At 34.8% G+C, this 22,582-nt stretch overlaps 2 protein-coding genes across 2 annotated transcripts; one reads left to right on the forward strand and one right to left on the reverse strand.

The window, feature by feature from the left end:
* LOC109353214 (synaptotagmin-1-like) lies at window positions 1,059–8,855 on the reverse strand. Its single transcript, XM_019595437.1, has 12 exons — window positions 8,600–8,855; window positions 8,421–8,519; window positions 8,277–8,327; window positions 8,051–8,174; window positions 5,334–5,452; window positions 5,144–5,245; window positions 3,783–3,857; window positions 2,763–2,839; window positions 2,421–2,667; window positions 1,988–2,338; window positions 1,733–1,861; window positions 1,059–1,368 (listed from the first exon to the last, which is right to left on the reverse strand). Exons 1-12 carry the CDS (start codon window positions 8,708–8,710, stop codon window positions 1,240–1,242), a joined length of 1,614 nt encoding a protein of 537 aa, XP_019450982.1. The 5' UTR covers window positions 8,711–8,855; the 3' UTR covers window positions 1,059–1,239.
* On the forward strand, window positions 11,870–22,495 carry LOC109353215 (E3 ubiquitin-protein ligase UPL3-like). The gene is made up of 18 exons (XM_019595438.1): window positions 11,870–13,030; window positions 13,276–13,386; window positions 13,474–13,590; window positions 13,663–13,833; window positions 13,911–14,072; window positions 14,238–14,486; window positions 14,619–14,740; window positions 14,835–16,266; window positions 17,466–17,570; window positions 17,921–19,486; window positions 19,593–19,814; window positions 19,914–20,018; window positions 20,864–20,944; window positions 21,036–21,104; window positions 21,200–21,328; window positions 21,737–21,859; window positions 21,945–22,148; window positions 22,278–22,495. Exons 1-17 carry the CDS (start codon window positions 12,161–12,163, stop codon window positions 22,008–22,010), a joined length of 5,700 nt encoding a protein of 1,899 aa, XP_019450983.1. The 5' UTR covers window positions 11,870–12,160; the 3' UTR covers window positions 22,011–22,148; window positions 22,278–22,495.

Here is a 22,582-nt window from a genome sequence, read left to right on the forward strand (position 1 = left end):
AAATTATAATGTATTCTTCCAATTTATATAATATATTATAAAAATATTTTTTCTTTTCAAATTCTTTATTTAATTTCCTTTTATAATTTTTTTATTGTTTACCAATATCTGCAGACTGCTCATATGACCATTTTAAAATTGAAAAAACATGTAAATTTGCCCCATTTTTTCAAGCACGCATATCTACACCACCTTAAATTTTAGAAACATTTTGCAGCATGCACTAAATGGGTCAAACAGCCCCTTTTGTCATTACTATAAACAACGTTGTAAATGTCTATTCAATAAATTTTCTTAAAATAAAACAAAAGGAGGTATCAAAAGGTCACAACTTACTATCAAGCTTGAATAAATCTTCGCTTGAATAAATCTTCTATGAGCCTAAATGAATAAATAACAAATAATATGACTTCTTGCAAAGAAAACAATTTCAAGAACCACAAACAAGAACATTTTCAAATATAAATATAATACCAAAATTAGAAAACCTTATAAATCTTTTCAAAAATGGAATATTGATAACATTATGTATGCTAATTTGTGAGTCAGGTGAAGGAGGTGGTATATATGGATTGGGAACTTATGAAATATACATACATAGGAATGTCCTCTCTTCATTTAAAACACTAGAAAAAAAACGTATAATGTAAGATTTTTTATACTGTTATTACATTATTTACTATTCGTTTTCAATATTCACTTATTCTTAAATAAAAATAATATAAATAAATGATAAATGATGCCCTACAAAAAAGACCAGCTTTATATGTAACTAAAATTCTATAATTTTTCTTACAACAATCAAAATTATACCTGTCTTTCATTTACTATTTTTTATCTCCATACACACCTCAAAAAAATTATCAAAATCAAACGACAACCATAAGTTGCACATGGTTGTCAAAACAATGTTTTTTTTGGGTATAAAAATATGCAAATCCATTTATTATTCCCTCCAACGTGCACCAGTGAATTCTTGATCATATTCATATAGTATTTTTAATCATAGCCAAAGAAGATAGCAATACCACTCAGTTACAATAATAAAATAAATACACGTCTTTAATCATATTCATATAGTTTATATACCAAACCAAAGCATATGTATTTTTAACATTTTTTATTACAAGCTTGTACATGATTGACAAATAAAACCGTTCTACCTGAAGGGAAGCATTCAAGAAATGCCATTCTCAGCTTTAAAAAAGAAACACAAGTATTGAGAATTTGTCATGGTGCTTATGAAGTTCTCCATTGCAATTCTACCTGGATGCGACCATTCTTGGAATCAATAAGATGATACTTCTCATTGATTCTCTTGTTTGAAACAACATCTGCCAGACTTATGTCTATATAACCCAATGATTCCTAATGCCAAAAGGAACATCAGATTAATATAAAACTCATCATATCATGTACCAACATAGAGTTGGAATATTTTAGCAATGAAAGGTAAATCCAAGAAATATTTCAGAAAGAATGGTGCTTCATAAAGTATACAATAGCATAAGTAATCTGATTATACCACACATCATAGCAAAAAAGAGACTTGTGTATAATTTAAGGCTCATAGAAGATCTAACTAGTATTTTAACTCTTCTCTGCAATTTGAGTCTTTCTAATCTATCTTTCACCTTTGTAGATAGAGGACACTGAATCTGGATAGATTTTAGTTTAAAAAGTATATCCCCATATTAGTAATAATGCATTAAAGTTGATATGAATTATGTACCTTTTGATGAAGCAGGTTTCTTGATGAAGTGCTGATAACCTCCACATGTAACCTATGGTTAGTGGGAGGTTCCTCCAACGGAAATTGGAATTCTTCATCCCATCTTGGATCTCTGTTCTTTTTAATACGCTGTAATAGTAAACATGGTGTCAATAACATCCATACACGACTAACTTCAAAAGGTTGGGAAGACTGATATTTTATTTATTCCAGACGAAAAAATATAAAGTGCGAGTATTCATTGTGATCATGTACCTTAGTCTTCTTCTCCTCCCCGCTGAAAGTAACCCGAGCATATGGATTAGTGTGGTACTTCCCTTCAACATCTTGAGCTTCATGGACTATAACTACAAGCAGACCTCCACCAGCAGGAGTACCTTCAGGAGCTTTTTGTACTGTCTGTGTCTCTTCAAAACCCTTGTCCAACTCATCCTCCTTGAACTGTTTATATGTCAATTCTACAACAATCTGCCCGCGTGGCTTCTCATTTTGGACATCATTAAGATCCATATTTTTTAGGAGGGTAAGAGTATATTCTTTAGGCTCTTCAGGGGGAACGTCTTTCAAAGAGATCACATTCATACCCATTTTGTCATGCTTCCCAACCTAAGCGAAGATACAAAACAATGCTTGGTTTAGATGGCACAACAAGTAACAAGAAGATAAACATTCAACTTAATAGGTATACCTGCTCCCAGTCATACACATTAATCTCTAAAACCTGGGACTCGGGATCTTTAACAACCAAATTAAATTCCTCCTTCCATTCAGGATTCAAGTTCTTGTGCTTGACAGTAGTCTTTTTCGATGGCATCTTATCATCACTCATCTTTAGCTTCACATAAGGGTCAGATGCACCAAGAAGATCTTTCTTCTTTAACTTCATTGCTCTCAGAACTTTCACGTGTAAAATTCCAACAGGCCTCCTCATGGCTCTGAGGTTCCCAATAACATTTAAAAGAAAAAACAGACAGGTGTTCAAATTAAAGTACCATTATGACAAATATTTTAGAAAAATCCAGAAACATACTTTGTTGGATCTACTATTTGAACTTCCAGGGTTTTGGGCCATAGATACATGTTTGCAACCTGATCTTTGATAAGCTCCTGAAAACATCACTCTTCGGATTAGTTTTAAAGCCACAAATTTTTCAATGAGGTACTAAGAAAGGACAATGCCAAGAGCAGTGATATGCTATAAAGGATATTTTTTGTTTCTCCACTATGAGCCACAAACCACAAATGTCCCTAGACCAAAGAATATGTGATATATGTGCCAAAATATTATAACCGATTTTCCCTTTTCTAATTTAACTTTGTTCTTTATGATAAAACCTATAAAAGAAAGCAGTATAAATGAGAGAAAGGACAGCATTTAATATGAGCATCAAAATCTTCCAATCCAGCAGATGTGTCCAATCAAATCAAATGTTGCTTCTATAACCAATATAGCAACTGTATGACTAATTTCAACAATACCAGATTAGAAAGGGTAACAGCGCCCTTCTGACACCACATGTCACTTTAAGTCTATAATCATCTAGAAGACCCTACAATTTTAACCTCAATGAACAGTAACAAGCCCACAAACCATTCAACATGGACCTCTATTTTTCTTCATAGTATCCTCGATAATATACAGGTCATTCAATTACTAACATGGCTGAGAGGAGGATAGAAAGAAACCCGTTCTTATTTCTTAAGCCAAGAAATTCCTATCCGTTACATGCAAATAGCAACTCTAGTTTGATTCGGGAACTAGTTCCATGATAGTTCTCTCATCCAAGCAGACAAGAAGATACTTTACACATAAACAAATGCATAGACAAATCAATGGGATGCATTGAGAATATCACATATTTCAAAATAAGATTTGCCTGAGCAGACACTGGTTCATTTTTATCAGAGGGGAAACTGTCTAACATGCAGGGCAGTGACTACTTCCCCTTAACAGTAAAAGATGAATGTAAGCAACTTTAAGACTCAAACATTAAGATAAGAGAAACGAGGAAAATAAATAAATCAGATAAAAAAAGACATTATCCTATACCTGAACAAACCGGTAGACACCGGGAATAGACATAAGATCAGCCCCTACAAGCTTTAGCCCAAAGTCAACATGTGGCTGCAAGATAGCAGCGTACACCAAAAACAAAAGAGAGAGAACATAAGTACCACATACAAAAGTAGAAATGCGTTGTATATTCCTCAAAGTGTTTATAACAAGAAACCAAACAAGCCTTACAAGAATAGTACAAGTTGGTATAAGGAAGGAGTACAAGCTTGGGAATAATCAAACATTCAACAACAATAATCAAACCTTAGTCTAACTAGGTCAGCTACATTGACCGAACAAAATCATATTGTTCTAGCATAAATCGTATTCATTGACAAAGCATTGATCTCCAAATCTTTCCTAATCGTTTAACCTATGATTTTTCTGAGCCTCCCCTGTCTCTAGAAATTGGACTAACCTCCATTTGATCTACTCTTCTTAGTGGGACTTCTAGCGGTCTCCTCCGAATATGCCCAAACCACACGATTCTATCATCTTTTCTAGAATAGGAGCTGCCCTAATTTTCTCCCTGTTACATTCCTATCTTATCTAGTATATTCAATCATTCAAAGCAACATTCTCATCTCTACTACATTCTAATCCAATGCAACATTTCCATCAAACGTTGAATTCAACAAACCAAGGAGCAAATTAATTATGTTACGGAGGGAGTAAACATGTTAGAATTTCAACATTATCAAAGTTTATCATGAAATGGTAACAATAACTAAATATCCCATTATCATAAAAATCAACTAAAATATGCCTACAACCACAAATCATTTACATCAATATACATGGAAGAAACCCATCAAGAAAAAACAATCACAATTGCTTTTGATTGGTAAAGACTATGAACAGAAGAGGAAATCGTATGTTATTATACCTTGGTTGGAAAAAGCTCATAGCTTGATTAATGACCATTGCTACAACAATCCTAGAGTCTCAGGCTTATGGAAGTCACCTTTCAGTTTTCAAGTGTTTAAACATCAACGACGCAGATAAGTTTTCTTTAATCCAAAAATTGCAAGGGTCATCTATGCCACTTGAGTTATGTCAAATCAACTAAGAAGGGAGATGTGATTTCTAGACGTTAATGGCCCTTAAATACGAATTTGGTATTCCTAAAAACAATTAATGGTCCAGCAAACTACATTCTTAAAACTTTGAAGATATCATGGGGGGGGGATAGCAATTCTAATATACATGCAACAAAAGCAGCAACTATTGCTTCTATGTTGGACTCGAATCAGCTCTTAAACAGGGCTACAGTTCACTACAGGCATGACAATGCTATAAATTCATCTATTCCTTGTGTCAATCATATCATCACATGCAAGTGGTCAGTTACCAACCTTTTCCATGAGGGAGACATAGATGTTGGCAAAGCAGGGAAAGCTTGGAACCAAAGGCTTCAAAGTAATACGAGGTGCAAGAAAAACTTGCAAATCCACAACCTGAAAAGATACAGTACTCTTAGCATGAAGAAAACCTATTCTCCATCACTAAGACACGGAACAATACACAGAGACACACAAAAGTTACCTGAACGGTTGCTTTCAGCCCAAATGCCTTAACAGATAGAGTGACATTGGGATTCCCAGCCCATTTTATAGAAGGCTCCATAATTAACTCCTTTTCATCAGTGAGGTAAACTTTCATTCCTATCAATATGTATTTAACAAGGATTAAGAATTCTCACGTGACCTAAATCAACCACATGCATAAAATGACAGTAATTTCCTATCTGGGCAAAGATGAAGTCAGAAAAGAGTAATAGTTTAAGACTTTAACAGCTGCCTCATGCATAACAAGTAAAGTCCTTGAGGGAATCTGACGGTAATGCATCATATAATACGTTACATTTTTTTTTTTTTACAAATTCTAAACTGAACCCATTTTCCAACTAGTTCGTTCATGTTCAAGTAAAGTAGGGGTGAGGCCGGGTAAGGATTCTCCCTTACCCGAGGCTAAATGTTAAGCGGGCTATTTGACTTTAACATGACCCTAGACTCGAAGGCTATGCGACCCCAGTGACAAATCGAGGACCCACATGCAGCGTGTGCAATATATATTAAAAATTAAAATAAATAATTTCTATGTGATTTCACATTTTGAAATCATTGAATGATCAATTCGTTTCCAATATTGTTGAGCACTATTTGCTAAATATAAGTTGCTAGACAATCATTTATACACTCATATTTCATTCTATTATGCACCCTATTTTTTATAATTTTCATAGTTGAAAAAGAACACTTTCTATGGTTGTATTGCTAACTTCAAAAGAAGATAAACTAATAGATAAATAATGTGTCTTCCACTTTTAACCAACTTACCATAAAAATTATTCATTCCTTTCAAATCAGAAAATTCAACACTGTTATATATATCAATGATTTAAGTCTCAAGTTAATTATCAAATACACGTCAATGATGTTGAACACAAATCAGGTAGATAAAACTTTGCACATTCAATTAGTTTTGTGATATCAAAACCAGAGAATAAATCGACTAGACTCCAACAAGATATTCAAAGAAGCAACTGGATATTTGTCTCAGAGAAACGATCATGAAGTTATTTTAAGTTGCATACCCATAATATTATAAAATATTCAACACAATAATAATTATTTTAATTTTCACGAAACATGTCATTTTACAAAATAAATAAATTTTGGACTAGTAGAGTTATAAAAAATTGTAATATCTATGTATTATTAGTGTAAAGATTTATACACAGACATTATATCATCCACAATTTATTTGCGTTACTTTTTTAAAGAGTTGATAATGATTAAATATAAATGACAAATAATATAGGAACCGTATATAGAACTCATATAGTGTCATTACATACACTTTTGTCTATAAATAATATACATACACCCTGCATTCTATATAGCTTCGTCAATGTGCGACCCTAGATATCGACCAAGCTAACTTTTGAACCCGAACCAGACATATGAAATGATATGTATATTTATTTGTGTGTGTGCAAATATTTTGTTAATAATTACATATATGCATATATGATGAAAAGATTAGAGAACCAGTGATATGTGAAATGATATATACATTGTCATAATAAATCAGTTACACAAAGTGTCAAAAATAACTAGCATAGCAATTGAAAAGATACTATTAAAAATATGAGTAGATAGGTTGTTACAACAAAATGTATTTAGCCAAAGAGATGTCATTATGTTCCACAAAATTGAAGCATGCAAACATAAGTCATTGATGACTATGAGAGGGATGGGTCGGGTTTGTCCATTACATGGCTCTAAACTATGAAGCATTGATACTTCACTAACCTTCATGCATCTATACTAATACGTAGTCGATATCGATACTCTCCAATACTTCATCGATTCGTACGTATAGTGTATCAAAATTATTATTAAAAATAAATAATTTATAAATCCAATATTTTTTGGATACTCTCCAATAGACCACTACTCTTCAAATATTATATTTTCCTGATACCTTAGACAACCAAGCTAGAAGCTACCATACAATAACATTTTAGGAGAGAGAAAAGGATAACAATTAAATATAAGAGAACATAGTAGTGAGATAAATGAGAATGAATAGAAAATGCATATGTATAATGTTGATCATCGTTTAAACGAGATTGATATTGTTCCTATCGGCACTAAGCAATGATTTCTTATGACAATATGATTTTGTTTTGTATTTAGTGATGTCATAAATATGTTCTTTATTTGAAAATTCATAACAATAATTATATGTTTATTATGTTCTTTATTTAAAAATTCATAACAATAACTACATGTTTATTATTTTTTATGTGCATATTTTACACGTGTATCTCAAACGTATCATATTCTGCATTTTCAATAATATGTGTATCAACGGATCGAATACATATTGTACCCGATACTCATATCGGTATAGGTGTTTTGTAGGCCCTAAATATTGAACCGATCTAATTTTTTAACCTCAAACCAGCACTAGACGTGACGAAACAAACCAGATGTGAGTCCAATTATAATTGGGTCAACCCAAGTAAACAAATAGGATTGGGTTGACCTCACCCCGAAAAGAAAGTATGACCATGATGGATCATAGTTTCAAGCCTGTCATATTTAAGAGTTGAATAGCAAATCTATCCATAAATAATAAATTGTGATATTCATATCCCCTTATAAACAAGGGAAATCTAGTGAGTATCCAAAAGTCAAACATTGACAAGGTTGTTATAGAATAATGCTTCATGTTCAGATCTAGAATACTACCTTGAAAAGTTGGGGGCAGAGAGCCCAGTGTGAGTGTTTCAAACTCAACAGAATCAATTTTATACTTAGGAATCTGATCAGCAATTATGGGTTTAGCAATGTTCTTGGCAGTCTTGCAAATTGCCTAAAACATGAAAACAAATCATCATGCTATAAACAAATAGCAAAAAAGTCATAAGTTCGTTGAAAAAGGGTCAAATCAAAGCATATAAAAAAAATAACAAACCTTGTCAAGGTAAGGCCACATATATTCTATAAACTTGTTGAGCCAGTCAACCTTCACAGAAAAAGAAACACTAGTCAAACCCAAAACCTAAAAAATGAAAAACAAAAAATAGAAATAAATAAACTCTATGTTGTAGTTGCAAACCCTATCAAAGTCTGGATTTTTAATCCAAAGAGGGATCTCAGGAAGCATTTTTTGCAAAGTAATTGGGTCCTGCTCCGCCAGTGGCTTGATTTCAGGATCCTGTACAATCAAATTCAACAGTTATAATCTCAAGAAACAGAAAATGCTTCAAGAATCAAGAACTACTACATAATACAAACCTTAACATGAGTAGGTTGAAAGTAAATGAAGAAGAAATAGCCAAGTAGAAGACCAATTGAAATCCCAAATCCAAATCCGAAAAACCCCAAAATAGCGCTGAAGAAACCCATCTCAATATATCACTGTATGAACTTCGCTTACCCAATTTATATGTATATATATATAGAAAGAGAAATGAGGGAAACGGTCGAATTTGAAGCGAGGTTGAAATTAATTGACGGACGGAGAAAGCAAAGGATCTATTATTACACAATTAATTTTTGGTATATGCTCCTTACGCCATTACTGTAACGTTAGTATTTATTATTACATTAAAAATATTAATGGATTATTATCATATTAATTAACACTCTTTTTTGTGTACACGTGGCGTGCGTAGGAAGCTGTCGGCATCGATCAAAAGCCAGGTAACGTGGTTTGGCCAGACCTTGTTAGGACAAACAAAAGAATATGTCTCTTGAATATGTCACTTTATGTGTTATTTTATCTGATTAGTCAAAAAATTAATTTAATATTAAATTTTAAATTTAAATACATTTTTTTAATTAATCAGAAAAAATGACATATAGAATGACATACTCTTTTAATATACCATATATTAAACTCATACAAAATATGGGACACATGGCCCGTTATTCATTTAGTACTTATCCTAACAAATGAATTGTAATAATAATATAATAACAAAGTGCATAAAATATTACAATGTCATAATAATCTTGTTTTAATCTCCAATGCTCTTCTAGCAGTTGAAAGGATATAGCTATATTTCCCTATTTTACTTCAACTACAATTTATCATTTTTTTGAAGTTAAAATTCCAAGCCAAGATAGGTCTTATTACAATTTGGTTTAACTAATCCAACTTAATGGCCAAACAAAGTATTTTCTAAGATACTTTATGATGTGATTAATTTAAGTTAGGATGACAAAATTATTCATAATCCAAAATCCATCCAAATCCATTCAAATTAAATTCATCTAAATCTATCCGTTAGAATTAATGGATTTAAATGAATATAATCTAATGGATGATGTTGATAATGGGTGGATTCAAATCCATCCATTATATCCGATGGATATACATGGTTATATCCATTTAGATGGATAACTAATTTAAGTGATTTTAATTAGGTCATTTGACTTAGTGACTTACTTCAAATTGGTTGAGGTATAATATGAATTATAAATATTAAAATTCTAATCATTAATCAAAAGTATTCCATACGATACTTTGCAGTTTTGCAGTTTTAATATTGTAAAATTGCAAAGAAAAACTGTATGTTTGTAAAATTATATGTTGATTTTAATAAGATACATATTACTTTTATCAGACGAAATTTTAAACTGATTTTTTAAAATAATATATGGTTTTCTTCAGTTTTTATAATTACTAGCGTATCGATCGGCACTCCGTACCGGTCACCCACATTCTTATTTTTTTGATATAGTATGTATGATCTTCATATTATATTATTTAAGAAAAAAAAATTAAATATAAGAGTGCAGTAGATAAATCATAAAGTTTTAACTATATTATCTTATTATTCATAGTATAATGTTAATGAAATATATCAAAATCATTATAAAAATAATCATAATAATAACATAAAACATAATGAAAATATTTAATTATTTTTCAAAAATGAGTTATTTATTATTGTTGGTGCTACATGGTTGCACATTGTAGTTAGGGATGGTAACGGGTAGAAGGAACTTAGATAGTAATTTTATGCCTAGTTATTAAAACCGTATCGTACCGGCCGGTTCAACCGGAAAACCGGTGAATTGGGCCTCTAACCGGTACGGTACAGGTGTTGAACCGGCCAAGTATCAAAACCGGTCAAAATCAGTGAACCGGCCGGTATTTTACTAAACCGGCCGGTTTGTACACATATTTTTTTTTAAAAAAAACTTAAAAATTCATTACAAAGTGACACATCTTTTCGACCATTCTTCAACCATTCAAGGCACATACTTCCAAGACATACTTAGATTACACATTTTGGTTCCTAACGTGACATTTGTGTAATCTTGGAGTATTGTCTGAAGATAGGATTTAGTAGAAAAATATAATATTAATATGAGACAACTTTGACTCATTGGTGTTAAATGTTAAAACTCCAAATTTATTTGTTTTGTAGAATGAGTTGTGAACTTATGTCATTTATTTATATTTTGCGGTTGTTAAGTGATACTTTTGGTTTGATATATGTTTTTTAATTTAGACTTTGAATTTATTAAAGACTTAAAATTATTTATTTATGTGAATTTTGAGTATATTATAAATATTGATTATAAATTTGAGCTACCTATTTGGATTTTTTTTGTTGTTATAGGTTTATATATATATATAAATATAAGTAGGTATGTCCGGTTTAACCAGCATGCGGTTTAATTACTTAACAACTAGTTGAACCATTGTACCACTATACTAGTACCCTGACCGGTTTGACAACCGGTACGGTTTTAACAACACTGATTTTATGTATTTATACCTGTACTATTTATGAGTACCTACATAAGTAGTAGTTATTTACGAGTACTTAACAAATAAGTTTAAATTTATATTTATATATTTTATAATAATTATTATATGACTAATAAAATTTATCTACATATTAAATTTATAATTATACAAATTGATAATTATAAAATATAATAAGATGTAACATATCTAAATTATTTTCTAAATATGTGGGCACCCACGTCACATATATAATGATATCCGTTCTCGTCTCCTGATAACACATTTATTGTGTCACTCCATATATTAAAATGTATGATTGGTCAAAAAAATATTTAATAATTACAATTTTATTTTAAATAAATTTTTTAAACCAATGAAAATTGAGTGTACAAGATGTGATATAAAGAGTGGGACAATAAATATGCTTCATCAATTCCCATTTATAATTTATTTTTATGAGTATCCATTGTATGAATTATAATGGGAACCAAGAGGCAAATATTTTTACAATTCCTACATGTAGTATTTGCGTGCCCAACCTTATATGTTTTTATATATTTATTATGGGATTTATTCTCTTACCATAATAATTATGGAATTAATTTGAATTAACTTTATTTTAAAGATTTTAATTTACATTATTGAATAAATTTTAATTTAATTGAAATGTTACACATGTGACCAAATAACCTCGACGACAAGGAAGAGAAAAAAAAGCAGATTAAAAAACAGACAAGATAAATAAAAATTGGCAAAGAAAGTTACATATAAAAAAGCGTCTCTTTTCTTTCTCTAATCCTTTATTCTCTCCTTCCCCTTTTCCCTTTCCCTTAGCTAGGGTTTCCGATTCACCTTCAACAACATCAAGAACTTCTCTTTCTTCCTCTTTTCTCTCGATTTCACTCCACCTTAATCTCACTGAAACCATTCTTTCACCGCAATAGTGCTATCCCTCGTTGTTTCGGTTTTTAGGGTTTCGAATTTGGGGATTTCCGACAAATCCTTTCAATCATTCCATCTTCGAATTTATCGGGATTCGATGCGAGGGATAATTGGATCGATTGAGAGTGTGAATTGCCGCTCTGTTTTGTATGGAAACTCGGAGTCGTAAGCGGGCCGAGGCTTCATCCTCCTCATCTGGTCCCACAACTCGTTCAAGCAAGCGCTCTCGTCTTAATTCTTCTTCTGCCACCGCAATCGCCGCCACAACCACCACCGCATCAACAATAACTCCGTCTCGTTCCGTCAACACTCGTTCCCGCGCATCTAGGACTAAGGAAACTAAGGAAACATTGCCGTCTAGAATCACTACTCCAATGGACTCCAACAACGAATCCTCTGGCTCACGTGGTCGCCGCGGTGGTAAGAACACCGATAGGGACAATTCTGACAAAGGAAAAGAGAAGGAGCACGATGTGAGGATCAGGGAAGCGGAGAGGGGGGTTGGATTGAACATGGAAAGTAGCGGGGTCGGCGATGAGGATGATAACGACAGCGAGGGTGGTGTTGGGATGTTTCATCAGAATCTTACGTCAGCTAGTACCGCTCTTCAAGGGCTTCTTCGGAAACTGGGTGCTGGTTTGGATGATTTGCTTCCTTCGGCCGCGATGGGTTACACATTATCTCCTCATCAGAGTGGGAGGTTGAAGAAAATCCTTGCTGGATTGCGTGCTGATGGGGAAGAAGGTCGCCAGGTTGAGGCATTGACTCAGCTATGTGAAATGCTTTCGATTGGGACCGAGGAATCACTCAGTACTTTCTCGGTTGATTCATTTGTTCCGGTACTGGTTGGGTTGTTGAATCATGAGAGCAATCCTGATATCATGCTTCTTGCTGCTAGGGCGCTGACACATCTATGTGATGTACTACCTTCATCGTGTGCTGCGGTTGTGCATTATGGTGCAGTGTCAATTTTCTGTGCGAGGTTGCTTACAATTGAGTATATGGACTTAGCTGAGCAGGTTTTTCACTACCTCATCATTGTTTTATGATTAGTGAAATGGTTTTTAAACTTGGAAGTTGGAACTAATATAATGTTTTATGTTGAGTTCTGATTGTGCATGATTGTTTTTTGGACTGTTAAATACAAGATTCTTAAGTTATGTTATTTTCTATTGTCAATCTGTGTGTGTTTGTTTAGTCATTGATCTTGTTTCTGCAAATGAAATTCCCATTGTTTGCTGATCATGGTTGTTGACATGAACAGTCTCTTCAAGCTCTAAAGAAGATATCTCAGGAGCATCCTACTGCCTGCTTACGAGCTGGTGCTCTTATGGCTGTGCTTTCTTATTTGGATTTCTTCTCAACTGGGGTTCAGGTATGTGATCATTGAAAATAGAAAATACATAGGGGATGATTATAATCTCGGTGGGCAGACCTATATTGACATAATTCCATGTTTCAGAGGGTGGCATTATCTACTGCTGCAAATATGTGCAAGAAGCTTCCTTCAGATGCAGCTGATTTTGTGATGGAAGCAGTTCCTCTTTTAACAAACCTCCTTCAGTATCATGATTCCAAGGCAAGTTTATATTTTGCTGTTAAACTTGTTACATTATCAATTGTATATCATCACCATATGCATTTTTTGTAGGTCTTGGAGCATGCTTCTGTTTGTTTGACTCGAATAGCTGAAGCATTTGCATCATCACCAGACAAATTAGATGAATTATGCAATCATGGACTAGTAACACAAGCTGCCTCTCTCATTTCCACCAGCAGTTCTGGTGGTGGACAAACTTCTCTCAGCACGTCAACATATACTGTAAGTGCAATTTTTGCTTTTGACGCTGGTGTTTTTTGTCTGTGGTCATTAGTCCCTGGATTAATATGTGTATGCAGGGTCTAATCCGGCTTCTTTCAACCTGTGCGAGTGGGTCTCCTCTAGGAGCCAAAACTTTGCTTCTCCTTGGAATTAGTAGCATTCTCAAAGATATTCTCTCTGGTTCTGGAGTTTCTTCTAATGCCTCTGTTTCTCCTGCATTGAGTAGGCCACCAGATCAGGTCTTGTGCACTTCTGAATTTTTTTCTTCTGGTCATTTATGCCTACTTTGGTTTATCTATGGTGTTATTTGATTGTAAATTCATCATTTAGACCCTTGCTTTTTTTTTCAACTCACTTATCTTTGTGAAAAGATGAAATTATTCTAAAACTGTAATAATATACAGATATTTGAGATTGTAAATTTGGCAAATGAACTTCTGCCCCCATTGCCACAAGGAACAGTTTCTCTTCCAGTCAGTTTGAACTTATTTGTGAAAGGGCCTGTTGTAAGAAGGTCTCCCGCTGGCAGTTCTGTGAAACAAGAAGAGACAAATGGAAGTGTTCCTGAGGTTTCGGCTCGTGAGAAGCTATTAAATGATCAGCCTGAGCTACTTCAGCAATTTGAGATGGATCTCCTCCCAGTTTTAATACAGGTCAACCATTGTTTTAAAGATCAAATGCTTAAGTTTTACCTCATAACTTCTTGAAAATTAAAAAATTAGTTCTGTTGCTTGAAACTCCTCTTCTGTGACTATTGTTAGTACTAACTCTTGCTTTTGAAACAGATATATGGTTCAAGTGTCAATGGTCCTGTTCGTCACAAATGTCTGTCTGTCATTGGAAAATTAATGTATTTCAGCACTGCAGAGATGCTCCAAACTTTATTGAGTGTAACCAACATATCAAGGTACCTAGAAGTGTATTTGAGTTGGTGTTGCTTGATATTCTTACTGCTTTTATGTGGTTAGAAAACTTATTCATTGTTACTTTTGTTTATATAGTTTCTTAGCTGGTGTCTTAGCATGGAAAGATCCACATGTTTTAGTCCCTGCTTTGCAAATTGCTGAAATTCTTATGGATAAGCTTCCTGGGACGTTCTCTAAGATGTTTATCAGAGAGGGTGTTGTCCATGCAGTGGACCAACTTATTTTGGTTGGAAACCCAACCAATGTCACCACCCAAGCTTCTTCTGCTGAGAAAGACAATGATTCTGTATCTGGACCATCATCTCGTTCTAGGCGTTACCGGAGACGCAGTGGTAACTCCAATCCTGATGGAAATCAGTTGGATGAATTGAAGAGTCCAGTTTCGGTAAATGTTGGTTCTCCACCAGGCTCTGTGGATGTTCCAACAACAACAACAAATTCTAGCATTCGGCTATCCGTTAGTGCAGCTGCTAGAGCTTTTAAAGATAAGTACTTTCCTTCTGATCCCGGGGCTATTGAAGTGGGTGTTACTGATGATCTTTTGCATCTGAAAAATCTTTGCATGAAATTAAATGCTAGTGTTGATGTCGAAAGGATGATGGGAAAGCAGAAATCTAAAACTTCTGCATTTGGTCTGGAAGAGAATTCTGATAACAAAGAAGAGTATTTAATTGGGGTGATATCTGACATGCTGAAAGAACTTGGCAAAGGAGATGGTGTATCCACTTTTGAATTTATTGGGAGTGGTGTTGTTGCAGCTTTGCTGAATTATTTTACTTGTGGGTGTTTCTCTGAAGATCGAATATCAGAAACCAACTTGCCCAAGCTTCGCCAGCAAGCACTTAAAAGGTTCAAGTCATTTATAGCTGTTGCACTTCCTGCCAGTACTGGTGATGAGGCTATAGCTCCTTTGTCTGTCCTAGTTCAGAAGCTTCAAAATGCTTTGTCCTCCATGGAGCGTTTTCCTGTTGTGCTTAGTCATTCAGCTAGGTCATCTAGTGGAAGCGCACGACTCTCCTCTGGACTAAGTGCATTATCACAGCCCTTGAAGTTGCGTCTTCGTCGTGCCCAGGGTGAAAAGTCACTTAGAGATTATTCATCCAATATTGTACTGATTGATCCATTAGCAAGTCTAGCAGCTATTGAGGAATTTCTTTGGCCTCGTATCCAGCGAAGTGAATCTTCCCAAAAGTCAACTCTACCTGTGGGGAATTCTGAATCTGGGACCACTGATGGGACTGGTATTTCATCTCCTTCCACTTGTCCTCCATCAGCTACTCGCCGTCTTTCTACTAGATCCAGATCATCTGTTAATATAGGTGATACACCCAAAAAAGACAAAATTCAAGACAAGAGTGCAAGCTCATCTAAGGGCAAGGGAAAAGCGGTATTGAAGTCTGCACAAGAAGAGGCAAGAGGGCCTCAAACCAGGAATGCTGCACGTAGAAGAGCAGCTCTTGACAAAGAGGCTCAAATGAAGCCTGTACATGGCGACTCTACTTCTGAGGTATGCTTTTTTAAAACCAGGCATGAGTTTGTGATGCTGCCCTTTCTTCCAAGTTAGTTTGTAACTTTTTACTATTTAGTCTTTCTTGGATAGTTTTTATGCTTTTACTCTTTCGTTCATTCCTTTCTTTCTTCATCTGCCCATTAATTTATATGGTTTTGTTTTGACTTAGAAATGAAATATGAAGGAAAGATTCGTTATCGTGGCATTTTAATAAACTTAAAGATGGTGTGTTGCATTGTGCATTGCATGCTTGAAAAGACACCTGAAATTTCTTTGCCGATATCTGTAGCTTTGGACTCTAGGTTTTGTTGTTGTTAGATCCTGAAATGACTTAACTCTGCCATTTTGTTTATTGAACTACTTAGTCTTCGTTGGATAGTTTTTATGCCTTTACTCTTTCCTTCGTTCCTTTTCTTCATCTGGATTCTGGCCATTAATTTTTACGGTTTTGTTTTGACTTAGAAAGTGAAATATAAAGGTTCATTTCGTAATGTGTTATAGTGCCATTTTAATAACCTAAGGATGATGTATTGCATTCTGCATTGCAGGCTTGAATAGACACGGAATTTCTTTGCTGATATTTGAGCTTTGGACACACTAGGTTTTGTTGTTCCTAGATGATGAAATGACTTATGTATGCTGTTGTTTAGTTTTGTAGCATGTTGATGATTATAATTATTAATTACCTAATTAAACTATATTCAGTCCTTCCCCTTAAAATACTTATCCCATGCGTTCTTTTGATATTTTGTTGAGCAGCTGTTTTTTCTGCCACTCATTTATCACTGTTGTTTTAAAGTAACATGACTGGTAACTGACATATTTGGGGTGCAGTCTAAATAGATAAGAGACATGCTGATCCCCTTCCCCATATAAAATGCACATATTTTAGGATTATTTGTGTAGTGCTTCTTAAAACAATGGACTGTATGCAGTTTAGTTTCTGATTATTTTATTGAACATTTCCCTTGGTATGAGAATTGAAGTGTGTTACTTTTATTAAGAAATTTTTAGATTTTTTGTGTGGCTGGGGACCTATTTTTACGTATTTCAGATTAAGGTATTATGACAGTTTTTTCATGGAAAATGTTGGCTAGCTAGGCTTATGTTCAATGTTGGTAGAATATACCATTTGCTGGGGCTATTTTCTGTTCGGTGTTTTCTATCTGCTGACATGTCCGTTTCTTTTGTGCTAGGATGAAGATTTGGATATATCTCATGTTGAGATTGACGAGGCATTGATGATTGATGATGATGATGATGAAGATATTTCTGATGATGATGATGATGACCATGAAGATGTATGTAATTTAGTGTTTCTTCTTTTTTGTTGGCTACAATTGTCTCTCACTTAAATATTTGTGTTGTTGTCTTTGTTGTTTCTCTGACCTACCATTTCTCTTTTTTCATGTATATTGTGGCCTTTTGATATGTTTCGTATACACATCTTGGTTTTTTTATACCAGTACCAACACTATTGTTGTGCTCCCTTTGCTTTTGTTTTAGGTTTCATAAAAAATGCCTTCATTGTTTTTTTATTCCAATTTTATAACAACCAAAATTTGCTTATGTTTAACCAAAGATTAAGCAATATCAAGTTCAGTGGCATGGATTCTTAAAAATTTGTCCTTGTTCAATTTTTCTGATGCAGATGTTGAGCGATGTTTCTCTCCCTGTTTGTTTGCCTGACAAAGTACATGATGTGAAATTGGATGACTCTGCTGAGGAGAGCATAGTTGCTCCTGTAACAAGTGATGGCCAGACTGATGCAGCTTCGGGTTCTAGTACCAAACTTGGTACAGCCAAGCGATCAGACACTGCTGTGTTTAGGGGTGGCCATTCTTCTAGCTCAAGGGGTGCATTGTCATTCGCTGCTGCTGCTATGGCTGGACTCGGATCTGTTAATACCAGAGGTATCAGGGGTGGCAGAGATAGGCATGGGCGCCCGTTGTTTGGTGGGTCTAATGATACTCCGAAGTTGATCTTCAATGCTGGCGGGAAGCAGCTTAATAGGCAATTGACTATATATCAGGCAATTCAGAGACAACTTGTGGTAGATGAAGATGATGAAGAGAGGTTCACTGACAATGACTTCGTATCTAGTGATGGAAGCAGGTTGTGGGGAGATATTTACACTATAACTTATCAGAGGGCTGAGAACCAAATGGACAGGGCTTCTGCTGGTGGTTCAATTTTAAATGTTTCGAAATCTGGAAAATCTGGGTCTTCATCAAATTCTAGTTCTGAAGCCAAGCTGCATCAAATTTCCGTGCTTGATAGCATCTTGCAGGGGGAATTGCCCTGTGAGCTGGAGAAATCTAATCCTACATACAACATATTGGCACTATTGCGTGTGCTGGAGGGTTTGAACCAGTTAGCACCTCGTTTAAGGGCCCAGGTGGTTACTGATAGCTTCGCTGTGGGTAAAACTTCAGATTTAGATGAGCTAGGTGTCACCAGTGGTGCTAGGGTTCCTCCAGAGGAATTCATCAGCAGCAAGCTTACTCCAAAGTTAGCTAGGCAAATGCAAGATGCCCTAGCATTATGCAGTGGGAGTCTTCCGTCGTGGTGTTACCAGTTAACTAAAGCCTGCCCTTTTTTGTTTCCTTTTGAGACCCGGCGACAGTACTTCTATTCAACTGCCTTTGGGTTATCTCGTGCACTGCATCGACTGCAGCAGCAACAAGGTGCAGATGGGCATGGATCAACAAATGAAAGAGAGGTGAGGGTCGGGAGATTGCAGCGCCAGAAGGTTCGTGTTTCTCGAAATCATATTTTGGATTCTGCTGCTAAAGTGATGGAGATGTATTCTAGCCACAAGGCTGTACTTGAAGTAGAATATTTTGGTGAAGTTGGCACCGGCCTTGGTCCCACCCTTGAGTTTTATACACTTTTAAGTCACGACTTGCAAAAATCTCGACTGCAAATGTGGAGATCCGATTCTTCAGAGCAATATCAAATGGAAATTGATGGAAATGAAAAGAAAAGTAAAAGCATCGATAGCTCTTTTGCCGGAGATGGAGAACTTGTCCAGTCTCGTCTTGGGTTGTTCCCGCGTCCATGGCCTGTAAATTCCAATGCATCTGAGGGTAGTCAGTTTTATAAAGTGATAGAGCATTTCCGGTTGGTAGGTCGTGTAGTTGCTAAAGCTCTTCAAGATGGTCGCCTATTGGATTTGCCGTTGTCTGTGGCATTTTACAAGCTTGTTCTGGGTCAAGTAAGTTGTTAATAAAGCTGTTGTCTTAACCATTTTCATGTATATGGTTGATTTGAAGGCTGATTTTGTGTTAGTCTACGTATATTTATCCTTGAATTTATTGCAGGAGCTTGATTTGCATGACATTCTTGTTATTGATGCTGAGCTTGGGAAAACTTTGCAAGAGTTGAATGCCATTGTATGCCGGAAAAGTTATTTAGAACCTGGTGGTAGCTATGCTGATAAAATTGCTCATTTACATTTTCGTGGGGCCCCAATTGAAGATCTTTGCTTGGATTTTACACTTCCTGGTTATCCAGAATACATTTTGAAACCTGGAAATGAAATTGTATGCACCTGAACTCTGCTCCGTTCTTTTTTTCCCTTGTGTGGTTCATGTTCTGTTTGTAGTTATGAAAATTACTATGAACTTCCTGTCAATTTTTAGGTTGACATCAATAATTTGGAGGTGTACATATCCATGGTGGTTGATGCAACTGTCAAGACTGGAATCATGCGTCAAATAGAAGCATTTAGGGCAGGATTCAATCAGGTTATATGCTGCTGATCATAATTAAGTCCTTTAACTTCTGTTACCTTGTTTGGTGATGTTGAATAAGTTTTCTTAATCTAAAATCGGATTCAGTTTTTTTAATAATTAAAAAACTGTGATTAGAGAAGGTGTCTTTGCCGTTGTTTTCTTTGCTAATTTATTTATGCATGACCTATTATTTTATTCCACTCCCTGGTAATTATCTCTCAAGCAATCAATCATATTGAAAAGTAAACTCGTTTGGGGCTCGGATTCTATTCCAAGTTTTTTTGTTATATCTTAATTAGTGATTTACCTATATTGCCTCAATCTCATTTTGAACATACTAGTTGATAAATTATAAAACATTTGTTTATTCTCTTTTACTTGTTCTGACTACCAATTTCCATTCATCCCTTTCCACTGTGCATTAAGAAAGGAATGTAGAAAGAGTGGGGATCCACTTACTCCAAGAGTAAGTTTTTTGAACTTACTCCATATCCTAGCCATTAATTCTAGGGAAAACTAATGGCTTAGATCTACTCACTAATTCAAGCCATTAGATTCCACTAGAATTGATGCCTAAGATGTGGAGTAGGTTTAAAAAACTCTTGGAGTAAGTGGATCCCCTCCCATGTAGAAAAAGCCATCCCCTTTCCCCACAGCATGTTATATTCTGTAATTAGATGTCATGTTTGGATAGCATTCTGAAGTGTTGTTTGTGAAATGAGTGGATGAAGATGTTATGCTAAATCTCTTTTATGTTGAGATGAGCTAAATAATAGTTGGAAAAACTTGTTAGCTATTTTGTTTACTTGCCCTATATTTGAAACTAAACGTTTGTCTCTTGCACTTGTTCAATTTAGGTTTTTGACATTTCAACTCTACAAATTTTTACTCCCCTAGAACTGGACTACTTGCTTTGCGGTCGTAGAGAGATGTGGAAGGTATGTTTTTTAACCCCAACTTTATTTTGATTATAGAAACTTTTTGAATTCCTACCATGGGCAATCATAAGTTCATTTGCATTTTCTGCAGGCTGATACACTAGGTGATCATATAAAGTTCGACCATGGGTACACTGCCAAGAGCCCTGCTATTGTTAATGTATGACTCTTTTCCTTGTATGAGGACAATTGTGTATTGTGGAAAACTCAGGACTGTCTTGCTTTGATGCTCATCCTGTTTGTTGCTATTTTCAGTTACTTGAAATAATGGGAGAGTTCACACCAGAGCAGCAGCGTGCCTTCTGTCAATTTGTTACTGGTGCACCTAGGTTGCCACCTGGTGGACTGGCTGTTCTAAATCCAAAACTAACGATCGTGAGGAAGGTATTTACACTATAATTTGCTTCATCTGTGTCACTGTTGATAGTTCATTTACACCTTGATGTAATTTTGTTTTTCATATCTTAATGTTGTTTTTCTTTTTTCTGGGGTGGGGATGATGCATTCATGCTATTCGAAGTATGGTGATATCCCATGTCATTGCACCTTATATTTTAATTAAGATATTATCACTTAAAGACCTAATTTTAAGTATCATGACATATCCTGCTTGCGGCAAATTAAATAGAAGCAACATGATATGCAAAAGATTTATTTGACTTAAGTGAAATAAACTAAATGACGACGTTTTGGTTTTCCTTGTTGCATCTCAGTTTTTCCTAGTTATTTCTTCGTGTGATTTATTTAGAAGGTAAAAAGTACATATTAATGTTATTACATGTCTTGGTGCAGCTTTCATCAGCTGCAGCTAATGTTTCATCTAACGGGAATGGACCTTCCGAATCAGCTGATAATGACTTGCCAAGTGTGATGACATGTGCTAATTACCTGAAGCTTCCTCCTTACTCTACCAAGGTAACATAGTACAGCATTGTTGTTCATATGATCTTGCCGGTCAAATCATCCTTTAGTACTGATCTTGATGGACACTTTAATGCAGGAAATTATGTACAAGAAGCTACTATATGCAATCAGTGAAGGCCAGGGATCCTTTGATTTATCATGACTTTCTGGAACCAACAAACCTGACCCTGTATGTTAATATGATGAATCAGAGGTCTATTCCAGAGTCTCAATTAGTTTTTTGGTTTTATGTACTTCCTTCCTTCATTCTCAAATAGTCAAAGATTGTGGCATAATTCAGGTGAGTTTACCATTTGCTTGATCTCGTTATTCTCTATGATAGAGCACTTGCACAGTTTGTTGATTTTAACAATGTAACTTATTCTTCATTTATCTGATAAGCTAATAAAAATTCTTCCATAAATGGCAGTTGAGTTGGCTCGCCACCATTTGAAGGTGTAAGGGAATTTGCAGATCTTGTTCTACCCAAATTATAATGTGTAAATAAAATAGGAATATTTAGTTTTTCCGCCCTTAATTTTTATACTCTGCAAGTTGAGTTATGGCAGCTATTATACATGTATGGAAAATGTTCAAGGGAATAGAAATAATTTGAAATACTATGATATTTATGATTTCATTATATTCATGTTGCATTGGATGAATGGATATGATTAGAAATAATTGCATTAGGGAGAAAAGAAAAGTAGAGATAATTTTTATTGTAGAAAAAAA

The sequence above is a fragment of the Lupinus angustifolius genome, chromosome LG07 (genome assembly GCF_001865875.1).
Source record: "Lupinus angustifolius cultivar Tanjil chromosome LG07, LupAngTanjil_v1.0, whole genome shotgun sequence".
NCBI classification, from domain to species: Eukaryota; Viridiplantae; Streptophyta; class Magnoliopsida; order Fabales; family Fabaceae; genus Lupinus; species Lupinus angustifolius.